Raw genomic sequence first — 15377 nt, 5'->3', positions numbered from 1 at the left:
TAAGACTGCTGACAAAAAAATAGATCGCAGATATTTATATTTAAGTTCAAAAAGTGATGTTTTATGCATTTTTCTTAAACATTAATTTTCGAACGGAAATATGAAAATCTACGATCTGATTTTTTGTCAGCAGTCATACATCATTGGTTTGCAGATATTTACGCAAAAATTTGCTCTTTCCAAGACAAAAAAAAAAAAAAGTTGTAAAAATGGTAAATCTGTGAGAGTGCAGCTTTCAACTAATTGTTACAGTCGTGGTAAGTAAGAAAGATGATCGGCAAACTGAGCGTGTTTTGCACACTATTTTTGATTTCAGTGCCAAATAGAGTGTTCACGTTGGTTTACTATTTCAGGAGACGTACGGTCTTACCTCCCTATTCCCCAAGGACTGGAATGATCTCATTAACAGAATGAAAACCGACAACACATTGTTTAACAAATTCTGCAGGTACGTTTGAAAAACAAACATAAACATAAAGCGTACAATCTATACCGTCATTTGAGTCAACTGGTGAAATAGATTTTCAGTTAGTTCATAAATTATCACCGAAGCTAATATACAGTATGTGTATATCACGTGATAAACGTAGGAAGGCAATATTTTGCTTCAAATGCAGACTTACAAACATAACTTGACTATTTACTCACCATTTTAAATGAAACAAAGCGCAGTTGAAGCCGCTTACAGCCCTGCCTTTGGTCGTTTACTAGAGTTTGATTGAGAGTTTAGTTTCTTAAAACACTTGGACAAACCTTTTACAAACCGCCGGAGCACTGTCAAAACATTATTTTTTAAAAAGGTTTGTCGAAGTGTTTGAGGAAACTAATCACCTAATCAAACTCCGGTAAGGCAAAAAAAAAATGTTTGTTTAGGGTAACCTTCCTAAAATTTCTAGGTAGGGTAGGTAGGGATTATTATTATTTTATTATTTTTTTTCAAAATCTGTCGTAAGTTCAGAATTTTTTCTTGCACATGGCAGTCTTTCCTACATTACTGTCATTGCCTGACTTTGTTTTATCATATAAACAAAAATTCCGATTAAAATCTGCATTAATCCGCCCTTCGTAACTCTCTATTCGCTAACAAGTATTTTTTTTGCTCAGAAACGGAAAAAAATAGTTAGGGTCGGCGCATTTTTATAGGTAGGGTCGGGTTACCCGAAACGGACATATTTTTTTTAGGCCTAATAAAACGAAGGCGGAGGCTCTTTGAGCGACATAGACTGCCCTTTTTTTTTTTTAGTTTTATGTCTTCATAAGAAGCAATAATGTTACCTTCCGACGAAGCATTTATGACGTAGTTTATCACGTGGTATACACACATATAACTTCATGTTGAAACGGCAGAACATTTAAAAGTACTGATGAGATTTATCAGTGTTTGCTGATACTAAGGCAAGGTTTGGCAACTCGAATTGACAATTTTGTCATGACGGTGTTACCTTCCTTTAGAAAAACGACGGAAGATAACAATTTGAATTGTTTGTTCGAATTGTCTTTCTTGTTTCCTTGGGAAAAGTGTGATAACGGTATTCTCAATCTGTTTCATAAATTGCTTTCATATAATGTATTCGTGTTTCAGTCACACGGCGAAGTCAGCACCTAATACTTCATGTGACCGTAATTCCACTCTTTGTGGTTTGAAGACCGGACGAAACGGCGATCCCAACCTTTGCCGGGACATTTAACAAGGCGAAATAACTTTTGAAATATATTTGGGTACTTAAAATCCATTCCATTAGGTTTTGTCAATATTAGGACATGTTCTAGTGTTCGATGTCTCCAATAATCTTTGTGTAAATGAGTTTATTTGTAGTTTTCCTATATTTAGTCACACACGCTAAGACTATCCTTACAAATATCATTAACTGTTTTATTTATATGTGTATGCTCATTAAACTCTTGACTTATATTGTATTTTAAATATAGGAAAAATCAAGTTTCTTTGCAAGAAACATTTCATGTACACAAGTGCAATTCCTGTGCAATAAAATATATTTAGATATTACGCAAATTACTTTTTGTGCCTCCGAACGGAATCATATAGAAATTGGACCGACCTTACGACTGTCCCCACCGTTTCCGCTCAATATGAAGAACGCTTAGGCTGAGGAATCTTAAACTTGGTAGGAAGGTTGTTTATATTTTTTTCGAGACCCGAGTACACTGTAGTTACTTGGCCTTTCGACGAACTTTAAAGCTGAAGTTAGGCCTTAATAGGCCTCTAAACAGGGCATTAAGTCATGTTTGGCCACTTGGCTGTTTATTACTTGTAGTTTCAATTGTTTTATTTTAACGTACAGTAAATATGAAAAATGAGCTCTTAACAAGATTATCGAGTACAACCATCTGGTCCTAGGATTGCTCCTATAGTTTCTGTTACATAATAAAAACATAAATTTAAAGGCGATGAGAAAAATACATGAACTATCATAAATATATCAACAGAAATGGGTGTTCACAAAAATAATTTTCATATGCGATTTTGTCACTGATATAAGCTATTACAATGACAACAACATTTGATATGCCTTCCACAATATAAATGCATGCTCAGCTAAGAATATTTTCCATTTTCTTATTCGAATTCACACACAAGTCAGCACCGATTTCGCCGTCATTTTCTTCCTCAAAGTCTATCGCTGTCTCCGACTCACTGCTCAACCGGTTGTTCTTTCTCATTTGCCTAGCAACGGGCAGCATAAGGACACATCCAAGTAGCATGATAACACCGCCCGCGAAGAATGAGGTCTGGTAACTTTCGGAGGATTCATACAGTAATCCTGGTAAAAGATCGGATCTTAATGTAAATGTATTGGGCATGTGTAATAGTGCATTGAATGAATTTTTATAAATGATTACTGGTATTAGGTTAGGGTTTAAGCTGAAGAGTAATATGGAAGGGTGCTGCATCCCTTTTGGTAGTAACTTTATGCACTCATGGAGACTAGCATGGACACCCTTCTGCCTTCATAGTATTAAATGCTTAATGCTGCAAAATGTTTGATTAAAACGATTATAAATAAGACAAACTTTACGTATTTGGAAGTTGAAATTTAATAATTTACTTTAATAAAAGACAATTCCTAACATGTTTGGTCAAATTCATAACGTTCTTCACAGCCTGATATAATGTGCCCTTTTCTCGCTTAGCACTTTTCCCCTTCATCTGCAGCACCCTGTCCTTTTTAAAACTTGGCTAAAACCCTTTTTATAGTGACAATTACCTTACACAAACATTAAAAATGCATGAGTCCCTATAAGCATGTGTCCATAAAACAGACACTGACACATGATACCTCGACCTTTGATTTCTTTTCAAATCGAGAAACGTTATACGCATATTTACGATATACAAGCTATATGATCTACATTTGTATTTAATCTTCTTTAACGATGATGATACTAATGGTGGTGTGAGATGATTGTTAAAATTTATAATGGACCTCCGTTTAAACAAAGCTTAAGTGACAGAAAATGTTCCACTTGTATTAAGTGGCCACCTGTCTTGAGCAGCCACTTTGACCTTTTCCCAAAGGTGGCCACTTAATTCAGGTTTGACTGTATGTTTTTAAATTAGTTTCAAGCCGCAATTTATTGTTCTGAACAAGTCTATTAGTAAAGATAGTAAAAAGTCACCTGCCAAAGGCCCACACAGCAGACTCCCAACAGCTTTTCCGACCTGACCGAACGCCAATCCGTCTGCAATGTTCTCGGGGCCAACGAGGCTGAGTATAACCTCTACTAAATATCCACCCGTCACGCTGTAGGTGAATCCCAGGATTGCCGAGAAACATATGACCCACATATGAGTTGGGTATGTAGCTAGCAGGATTAGAGCACAACCGTACACCGTTAGCGAGCTGACATAGATGGCGCTGCAATCGGGAGCGAACATGTACCCGATGACGCTGTATATCACCTTGGCAACACAGTTCGAGACTCCGTAAATGGTGAGTGAAAGAGACGAGACGGAGAATGATTTGCCGTTTGATATAATTAAAGCTGGCAGATGGAGAAAAATCACTCCGTTTGAGAGATTGCATAAAATGCATTGAATATCGAAAAGGAGGAAATGCTTGTCTTTAAGAAGACTGAAGTTCATTATTTTCTTTTTTGGCATGGGAGTGCTATGTTTAATGGGAAATAATATACATGCCAATGAACACAAATTAAAACTAATTCCACCTAATATTAACAAAGTCCCCTGCCAGGAGAAAGCGTCGTTGAGCATAGGGACTAAGGTTGCATACAGTGCCATTCCAAACGTCACCCCAATTGTGGTAATAATGTTTGCCACGGTGCGGAATTTCTTGAAGTATCTGCTCACTGACGCGACGAACCCTACATAATGTATGCCGTTGCCGAAACCTACAACACATACTAGACGCTGAAATAAGTTAATTATATGGAATTAATGTACGAATATTTAATCATTTATTCATAGTGCTTAGCGTCGCAAACATCGGGGGCAAATCCGTGATTGCGTTTATATGACATAAATACACACGGGGGCACATTTAACCCACCTCCAAACTTGGGGCAAATTTGTCCCCGAGGGAATTTTATGTCATATAATGCTAGTAAATACTAGAATTTGTGATCATATGCTCATATTTGCCCCCGAGGTAAATCTCGTCATATAAACGCAACATTATTAGTGATTGTTGGGACGAAACAGTTGTTTCTGAGTAATGCATGAAGCTGTCATCGTTCTGGAGTTATATTCACTGGCATATACTTTCTTAAAAATTCTGTCAACTTATAAAAATAATCATTCAACGAACCTGCAACGACGCCATAAAACAGAAAGATGAGATAGAAGTTGTTTGTGAAGTAACAGAGTGTTAGCCCCGTGGACGCAAGAAACCCTCCCGTTATTGACGCAGTTCGACATCCGTACCGGTTTGACAGAGCACTACCCAGAGGACCTTAAAACATAAACATTTGTTTGAGATAACAGCATTAAAAATATGCAAGTTTGTATTTATTGATATGGTTAGATTAAATAGAGCATTCTTCCAAACTTTTATACATATCCTTGTACAAACCCCACGAAATGTTATCAACATTTGGATATACATGTGTAGCCGTTTTTTGCAAAGATAACTAGCTAAAGCAGGGTTTTGAATAATTTATCTATTAAATCTCACACATTTAACTTCAACTTCACAAATCAAGAGAGTTAAAGACCATGCTACGTATTTTATTTCCGAAGTGTGCCCATGTTGTCGTTAAAGCTGCACTCTCACAGATGGGCCGTTTTGACTTACCTGTTTTTATTTCTTGTCTTGGAATGAGCCAAATTTTGCGTGAATGTTTGAGAACCAGTGATATAAGACGGCCGAAAAAAAGTTGTTCATATTTACGTTCGAAAATTGCTGTTTTATGTCGAAAAACTCATTTTTTCTTAAAGCGTTAATAACGCTTTTGGCTATAAAACTTACATAAACAATTTTCGAACGTAAATATAAAAAAACCCCAGATATCTGATCTTTGTCATTAGTCTTATATCACTGGTTTCAAGATATTTACGAAAAATGGCTCATTTCAAGACAAAAAATAGAAACAAGTTGTCAGAACGGTTAATCCGTGTGAGTGCAGCTTAAATTAAAGAACACTCCCATACACAGGTGCTCGTCACATTGCCTGGATAATTTATTTTTTTTATTTTTTTTGGTCAAGATGGTGAATATATGTCAAAAAAATAAATATTCCACAATTTTTTCATGAAAAAGTTAGTATATATATATATAAATAAATATAAAAAAATAAAAAATATTTTTCGGCATTTGAAATCTATTAAAATGTTACTTAAATTAAACAGAATTCCTAACATTTTCTGTCAAATTCATTATGTTCAAGTTCTTCATCGCCTAATATAGTGTGCCCTTTTCTCGCTTAGCACCCTGTCCTTTTTGCAGCACTCTACCCTTTTTAAAACCTGGCTAAAACTCTACATATATGTAAAGAATGCTCTTGCTCTTTTTCTTAATTAAAGAGGATGTTTTGTTATGATTCTCTGGTATCACATGTTATGTTTTTTTGTTGGATATACTCCACAATTCCGTCCCAAATTCATTTACGAGATTTTGAATTGACAGACAGACTAAATTGAACAGTAAGAAAGGTCTCCCATCATCATGAAAAGCGCATGTTTGTGAATCTAAAACTATCAGATATCAGGGGCGGATCAAGGATTTTTGTTAGAGGAGGCGTAACTTAGGGGCGTAACCTTTTGACTGGCGCCCCTCCCATTGGTTTAAAGTGTTGAGATGGGGTTATGGGGTGCACCCCTAAGAACATTTTAACAATTTCTAGTCCAAAATGGTACATATTTCTTTACTCTTTTTCTCCTATATTGAAATAACTCGAAAAAGCACCCCTCCCACATGGGCCCGCTAGTGGATATTACCACAAACCTAAACATTATAAATATTAGTTACTTCCGACGAACCACAGTGTGATCGGCATGGAGCACAACCAGCTGACGGCCACCTCGCTCGCTTCCGGAAACTGTTCCCGGAACACTGTATAGAAAATCCCCGTCGTGTAAACGTGACCGCCAAGAATCGCCTGAAAAAAAAATGCTTAACGGATATGACAAGTTACAGCTTAAAAAAAGGGTTATCGGCATATCGCATGGAAAAGTGTGTTGGAGAAGCAGACATTGTTATACAATGTGCTGATAGAAGATGAATGGTTGTAGTATTGTTATACACAAGTTTAAAAAAATAACATGGAAATATATGGGCAGGTTGAGAATTAAATTTAAAGAAATGAAATAAAAAAGCAGCAATTGATATTATTTATATTTGAAGTTTCATTTCAATCCGTTTAGTATTTTCCAAGATATGACCCGGACAAGCATCAATCATAAAAACATGGTTAAGGGGAGTAAACTTCATTAATATGCATGATATGATCATTGTTTTTGTTCAATGCGCTTCCTCTCACTGCCATCTATCTATAAACCAAGTTTTATTTCAGTCCCCTCGGTAGTTTTGAAGTTATTCTCCGATCAAGTGTGTGCAAGAACCAGCTGTGTGAAGTTAGCTAAACATACGACATTGGACATTCGACATTCAAAATCGAATGTTGTGCTGGCACGACATTGGACATTGGACATTCAAAAGTGAAAGTCGTGCTAGCACGACATTGGACATTGGACATTCAAAATCGAATGTTGTGCTGGCGCGACATTGGACATTGAACATTCAAAAGTGAAAGTCGTGCTGGCACGACATTGGACATTGGACATTCAAAATCGAATGTTGTGCTGACACGACATTGGACATTGGACATTCAAAATCGAATGTTGTGCTGACACGACATTGGACATTGGACATTCAAAAGTGAAAGTCGTGCTGGCACGACATTGACATTGGACATTCAAAATCGAATGTTGTGCTGACACGACATTGGACATTCAAAAGTGAAAGTCGTGCTAGCACGACATTGGACATTGGACATTCAAAATCGAATGTTGTGCTGGCACGACATTGGACATTGGACATTCAAAAGTGAAAGTCGTGCTAGCACGACATTGGACATTGGACATTCAAAATCGAATGTTGTGCTGGCACGACATTGGACATTGGACATTCAAAAGTGAAAGTCGTGCTAGCACGACATTGGACATTGGACATTCAAAATTGAATGTTGTGCTGGCACGACATTGTACATTGGACATTCAAAAACAATTGTCGTGCCGGCACGACATTGGACATTGGACATTCAAAATCGAATGTTGTGCTGGCACAACATTGGACATTGGACATTCAAAAGTGAAAGTCGTGCTAGCACGACATTGGACATTGGATATTCAAAATCGAATGTTGTGCTGGCACGACATTGGACATTGGACATTCAAAATCGAATGTTGTGCTGGCACGACATTGGACATTGGACATTCAAAAACGATTGTCGTGCCGGCAAGACATTGGACATTGGACATTCATAATCGAATGTTGTGCTAGCACGACATTGGACATTGGACATTCAAAAGTGAATGTTGTGCTGGCACGACATTGGACATTGGATATTCATAATCGAATGTTGTGCTGGCACAACATTGGACATTGGACATTTAAAATCGAATGTTGTGCTGGCACGACATTGGACATTGGACATTCAAAATCGAATGTTGTGCCAGCACGACATTGGACATTGGGCATTCAAAAGTGAAAGTCTTTTACCGACTTTAAATTAATTTTGATGGCATGCAATATTCGGATTTTTTGTTTGTTTGAGATATTGGAAATGGCATCTTGGGCAGAACTGACAATGGTTCAAATATTGCGATGGAATCGTCATGACAATGCTCTCTTGGTGTTAATAAATTTTATAATTGTTCATTGCTTTGTGATCTCTGACCCTTTTCAAATAATTTCAAGACAATATCTCAAACAAACAAAAAATCCGAATATTGCATGCCATCAAAATTAATTTAAAGTCGGTAAAAAAACATTCATTCATAAAACATGTCATACATTGATTTGAATGTGCTAACTGCTAGCAAGACTTTCACTTTTGAATGTCCAATGTCCAATGTCGTGCTGGCACAACATTCGATTTTGAATGTCCAATGTCCAATGTCGTGCCAGCACAGCATTCCATTTTGAATGTCCAATGTCTAATGTCGTGCCAGCACAACATTCGGTTATGAATGTCCAATGTCCAATGTCGTGCCGGCACGACAATCGTTTTTGAATGTCCAATGTCCAACGTCGTGCCAGTACAACATTCGATTTTGAATGTCCAATCTCCAATGTCGTGCCAGCACAACATTCGATTTTGAATGTCCAATGTCCAATGTCGTGCTAGCACGACTTTCACTTTTGAATGTCCAATGTCCAATGTCGTGCCAGCACAACATTCGATTTTGAATGTCCAATGTCCAATGTCGTGCTAGCACGACTTTCACTTTTCAATGTCCAATGTCCAATGTCGTGCCAGCACAACATTCGATTTTGAATGTCCAATGTCCAATGTCGTGCTAGCACGACTTTCACTTTTCAATGTCCAATGTCCAATGTCGTGCCAGCACAACATTCGATGTTGAATGTCCAATGTCCAATGTCGTGCTAGCACGACTTTCACTTTTGAATGTCCAATGTCCAATGTCGTGCCAGCACAACATTCGATTTTGAATGTCCAATGTCCAATGTCGTGCCAGCACAACATTCGATTTTGAATGTCCAATGTCCAATGTCGTATGTTTAGCTAACTTCACACAGCTGCAAGAACCAATTATGAAATATGGCTAAGGCGAAATATTTGAATAAAAGTGCATGATATGATTAAATAAGATTCTTGTGACACTGGCACCGGATTTTCGAACTCAAATTTTTTCTCAATAAATCAAAAAAAAATCTTGTAATTCCTCACTAAAAATTATAATACCGAATATGTGAAAAAATATTGATTTTTTTTAAATATGCACTTAGTACTGTATATTATATAGAGTACAAAGTGCATATTTAAAAAAACAGCGAAGCTCCAGTGCGAATCAAGGTGAGGTTCCGAGTCCTCAATGCATTCGTCCTTATTCCCGCTTGGTTCACACACTTGCTCACAGACCTGCATTGAATGCACTCTTTAATAATCCTGAACCGAATTCTGTTACAATGTACGTTGGAACTATTCCTTTTTCAGACAACCCAGCATCAGGAGGAAGCAAATTTTCCGCCTCTTGTTGACCACGTTGCAACGTCAGGAAACGTAATGCAGCTTATAACGTCGGCCTAAGAACAAACGTGTAATTAATGTTCACGTTCACGTTGACGGCAGTGTTGAAGCTGACTAAACAACTTAGTCTAGTAGTACATGATAAATCTCACATCTCTCAATTCTACCACGTTTAAAAAAAACAGATTGAAGTACGTAATAGTTCCATAAATTTCTGGCTTAAAATAGATCGACCATTGCTCCACTGTTCTGGTTTAAATTAGTATCCATCTCGCTCTGCTGTTCGTCACTCTCGAAACATATCGTTTCAATACATGAGCGTCGAGGAAGCATCAATGTTTTATAGATCCCCGCGGTTGTTTAATTGAAAAACCGTATAAGGAAACTAAATGATCACGCTTTATATAATTATTCTTGATAGCAATGTTGAATAACATACTGTTGATAAAACATAAAATTGAAGATTAGGTACAAGTAATATGTTTGTTTCGGGTCTCACTCCCCCCCCCCCCCCCTCCCCCAAAATAAAAAAATAAAAAAAATAAATAAATAAAATTTAAAAATATAAAATACGATATTGCGATCGTTATCTAATGATTTTTTTTATTAGGAAAACTCTTTTTAGAGTTTTTTTTATTACCAAAAACTATTAGGAATATGCTTTAGAACACTTAAAGAATCACTGATATTGTTAAAAGTAAAAAAACAACAACACTTTTTTTAACTTTTAAAGCTGCACTCTTACAGATTGAACGTTTTGACAATATTTTTTTTATTTTTTGTCTTGAAACAAGCCAATTTTTGCGAAAATCCATGGAATTCAGTTATATAAAACTGCTGACAAAAAATCAGATTGCAGATTGTTTATATAAGTTCAAAAAATGATGTTTTATGCATTTTCTTAAAACATTAATTTTCGTACGAAAATATGAAAATCTACAATTTGATTTTTGAGTCAGCAATCTTATATCATTGGTTTGCAGATATTTACGCAAACATTTGCTCTTTCCAAGACAAAAAATAAAAATGTTGTGAAAATGGTCAATCTGTGAGAGTGCAGCTTTAAAACAAATAACCAATAAATGGTAAACAATAGTTCTCAAGGCTATAAAAAGGTCTACGGTCGAGGCAAAGAAATGGGGTAGGTCGAGAAACAGGAAACAAATATATTTTTAACGCCCTAAGATTGTGCAAAAACAAGGACTCACAATTTATATCTACACCAAGTGTTTTTCTTAATAGATAACTCAGTTCAACAACCACTTGAGACGTTTTTCCCACGACGTTCGTACGTGTCTGTTTCTATGCAGAATACATACCTGGTTTGCATTTGTGCTTCTATTACTTGAAGACCTCCATGATTATAAGATTCACGTGTGTGCTTTTACATACCTGTCGCGTGTGTGCTGCATTTTTCAATTTACATACTATTTTCCATTCCGGTTCAGTAACCGCTTGTTACCTCAAGTTGACAAAACAGGGCTTGTCGCATTCAGAGGGGGGAGGGGGGGGGGGGTCGCATCCTGCGCGCGCCCCCTCTAAAATCTCCCAAGTTTACTTTTTAACCAGGTCTTCAAATAGTGAAACCTGGTTATTAGAATGACTCACGTCGTTGTTCGGGTTGGTGGCCGGGCGGCGTTAAACTCACCTATGAAACTGAATAATTTCAGTAAGTGTCGACAAATCTTGACCAAACTTTGTCTTTATGAAGAGTTTATGGATACTTTTCATGGGATTGCGTTTGGGGTCCCTAGAGTCAAGGTCAAGGTCACTGTTACTAAAAATAGAAAAAAATGGTTGAAACTAATTAACTTTAGTTAGGGTTGACATATCTTGACCAAACTTGGTATAAAGGAAGAGTTTATGGAAACCATTCATGGGATTGTTTTTGGGGTTCCTAGGGTCAAGGTCACTGTTCCTAAAAATAGAAAAAAAAAGTTAAAACTGAATAACTTTAGTCAGGGTTCACATATCTTGACCAAACTATAACAACCACTAAATTAGATAACCTCTAAATAAAGAGGTGATCCTCTTTTTCGACACTTCTTTTGGCTTTAGGCGACCTTTGACCAAAAAGGTTTGCCGTAAGTGACAGAGTAAGACACAAGATGGTCTGAGTGCTATACTCTACCAAGGTAGGTCTAATTGGTTCTTAACCAATGCATTAACTGTTCTTAATTTATTTAGAATGAACATACAAGGATGATAACCGATTGAAAATCCGAAGTAGAACATTTTTGTTTGAACATGAAACATTCAGGCCCAAAGCACGGTTAAGGGGCTTAGGAACCTACTGATATTGTTCTGAGAGCCATCAATTTTAATTTTAAGTCACTTCTTAATGCCAAGAAAAACAAATGTTCGATGTATTTCAATCCTGGTCTGGGGATTGATATTAATGAATTTGTCATCATCCGGGATCTTACTTGATTGTTTGGTACCTAGCGGACAAGGATGATATAGTTACGAGGATTCTGAGATATGTGCAGATTACTTGAACAAACAACCAAATATATATAATAATAATTTCAGGAAACGGCCATATGCTGTTATTTAACAATAGTACATACACTACCAGTTACCTAGTTGGTTGAGGATCCTAGTAACATGGATGACGTTTTAATTCAATTCAATAAGAGTGGTAACTAATTAAATTCATTACGAGAGGTTAGACATTGCTAATCTCCCATACATTGTAAGTATCCCTACATTACACATTGATGGTAAGGAATAAAACACTTGCTCATAGCTCAAGACATTGCTAGTCTCCCAAACATTGTAAGTATCCCTACATTACACATTGATGGTAAGGAATAAAACACTTGCTCATAGCTCAAGACATTGCAATTCTCCCACACATTGTAAGTATCCCTACATTACGCATTGATGGTAAGGAATAAAACACTTGCTCATAGCTCAAGACATTGCTAATCTCCCATATAGTGTAAGTATCCCTACATTACATATTGGTGGTAAGGACTCAAACACTTGCTCATAGCTCAAGACATTGCAATTCTCCCATACATTGCAAGTATCCCTACATTAATGACTACACATTGAAGGTAAGGAATAAAACACTTGCTCATAGCTCAAGACATTGCAATTCTCCCACACATTGTAAGTATCCCTACATTACACATTGATGGTAAGGAATAAAACATTTGCTCATAGCTTAAGACATTGCTTATCTCCCATATAGTGTAAGTATCCCTACATTACACATTGATGGTAAGGAATAAAACATTTGCTCATAGCTTAAGACATTGCTTATCTCCCATATAGTGTAAGTATCCCTACATTACACATTGATGGTAAGGAATAAAACATTTGCTCATAGCTTAAGACATTGCAATTCCCACATACATTGTAAGTATTCCTACATTACACACTGATTGTAAGGAATAAAACACTTGCTCATAGCTCAAGACATTGCAATTCCCACATACATTGTAAGTATCCCTACATTACACACTGATTGTAAGGAATAAAACACTTGCTCATAGCTCAAGACATGGCCAATCTCACATGCATTGTAAGAATCTCTACATTACACAGTGATGATAAGAAATAAAACATTTGCTCATAGCTTAAGACATTGCTTAAGACATTGCTGGTCTCCAATACATTGTAAGTATCTCTACATTACACATTGATAATAAGGAATAAAACACTGCCTCAAAGCTCAAGACATGGCCAATATCACATGCATTGTAAGTATCCCTACATAACATATTGATGGTAAGGAAAAAAAATCACTTGCTCATAGCTCAATGATTTATTGTATGCATAACTGGAATTACAAAATGGAATGCTCTAGAAACAAAAGGTTTTTTTTTACAACCATGAAAATATAGAATAAATAGACAGGGCATTTCTAATAACAAAATACACTTTCAGGTATCAAAGCATTGATTCCATGTAATGAATATAAAATATGTTAAATAAGATATGTAAATGTTTTAACACCATGAGGTCAAAACACATATTGGACGGAATGAAAATATATATCATTAAAAGCATAAAGCTATAGCTTCATTAATAGTTACCAAAAATAAAGGAAAAAATGAAATAATCTATAATACAAGTTACTATTTTAAAGGTTTAATATGACCTTTATATATTCATTTAAGTGAACATGTACTAGGGATTATTTGTAACAATAAACAGTGAAGGCCTTGTCAGAAATTGAAGCTGAATAAAACATCAATTTAAAATGACCTTAATGTTGTAATTTCATCTCAGTTAAATGTAAAGTGAACATTAAATTGAATTAAATTCACATCAATAGTGCCTATTAGAATAAAATGTGTCTTAAATAAGGTCAGTTTTCTTTTACCTGATTTTTATTTTATTTTTTACCAAAACAATTAAACGGCACTGGTAATAATGTTTTAAGAAGAACACCTTTGTATAAAAATGATATAAATGACTGCCATATATATTTAGTACCATTCTAATAATTGATGATTCTACAAAAGGACATCAATTATAAAGTAAAATTACGGCACATGCAAAATGAATTCTTAACACATAAACTAAATATAATTTAAGGACACAGAACAAGATGATACAACATTATTTATCTATAAAAAAGCATACATTCACTGGCCAATGCGAAACTCTAATGTAAGAAAATTAATGTTTATTTGGATATAACACATGCATGTTTTACTCATTAAATGAAAAAAAGAAGAGTCATTTACTGAATTCTAAGGTGTATCAATTAACTTAGCTTTATGAAAAACTGGAGCTTTAATAATATTCAACGAGACTGCTTTTGTATAAGCATGTTAAAATCATTTAGATGCATTGTTTCGATGTGGACATTAAAAGTCTATAATGTCTTATCAAGGGTGGTGCGGAGAGAACACCAACGATTTTCTGTTTTTCACAGTCAAACAAGGGGCATAACTAATAACCAATATTTCTCTTGCAACGTGTTCACCATTTTTTCGTTTAGCAATGTCTCAGTTTTAAGGCTTATTTTGCACCATGACGCGGCCGCCAATAATAACCACGGCGACGCAGACAACGGCGCAAATGGCTCCATGCCTAGGACAACTTTTTTATTTTAAAATCAGACGAGTTAATCATTATTCCAAGAGTTGTAATACAAATATTACAATTACCTATATCATTAAAAATACAACATCTCAGGCATATGGCTAGACAAAGTTTAAATATCTCAGTTATTGTAATATCTCCTAAACACTCATTTACTGGTATGAAAATCACATGCTGCATGTGTAAAAAAAAAAAAAAATGAATTTGCTCGTATTCGCACATTCAACTAGTGTACTGCCATAATACAGACAGATCAATGATTACATTTTCAGAAAGAAACCACTAGTGGATCCATGGGACCTGCATCTCCCCTTCCGCCTAAAATCGTCAAAATTTACTTTTTACCCCCAAACCTATCTGTCAAAACTTTAAACCAAATATATTTTCGAAGGACTCCACGCGCGCTTTAAGCAGCCCAACTGCGTTCGTATCCCCTATAATGACATCAATCATGCAATTCATTACATATATTTACACCAATACTTCATTATTTAATTCAATAATTGTTATAAAAATAGTTCAATTCATTAAAGAAAACATGACAGTAATTCTTTCTTTCCCAATCTGTTAATAAAACGACCCGATCGTAACCGGAAACAGTCTATCAAATTCCCTCACAATAA

General features: G+C 35.8%; 1 protein-coding gene across 1 annotated transcript; it reads right to left on the bottom strand.

The window, feature by feature from the left end:
- Positions 1-2470: 2470 nt before the first annotated feature.
- LOC128230773 (monocarboxylate transporter 13-like) lies at positions 2471-14740 on the bottom strand. The gene is made up of 6 exons (XM_052943215.1): positions 14682-14740; positions 10331-10350; positions 6447-6590; positions 4788-4931; positions 3640-4371; positions 2471-2783 (listed from the first exon to the last, which is right to left on the bottom strand). The coding sequence occupies exons 1-6, from the start codon at positions 14738-14740 to the stop codon at positions 2554-2556; spliced, it is 1329 nt and encodes a 442-aa protein (XP_052799175.1). The 3' UTR covers positions 2471-2553.
- Positions 14741-15377: the final 637 nt, after the last annotated feature.

This window comes from Mya arenaria, chromosome 4 (genome assembly GCF_026914265.1).
Source record: "Mya arenaria isolate MELC-2E11 chromosome 4, ASM2691426v1".
NCBI lineage: Eukaryota > Metazoa > Mollusca > Bivalvia > Myida > Myidae > Mya > Mya arenaria.
This window is presented reverse-complemented; position numbering and strand designations above follow the sequence as displayed.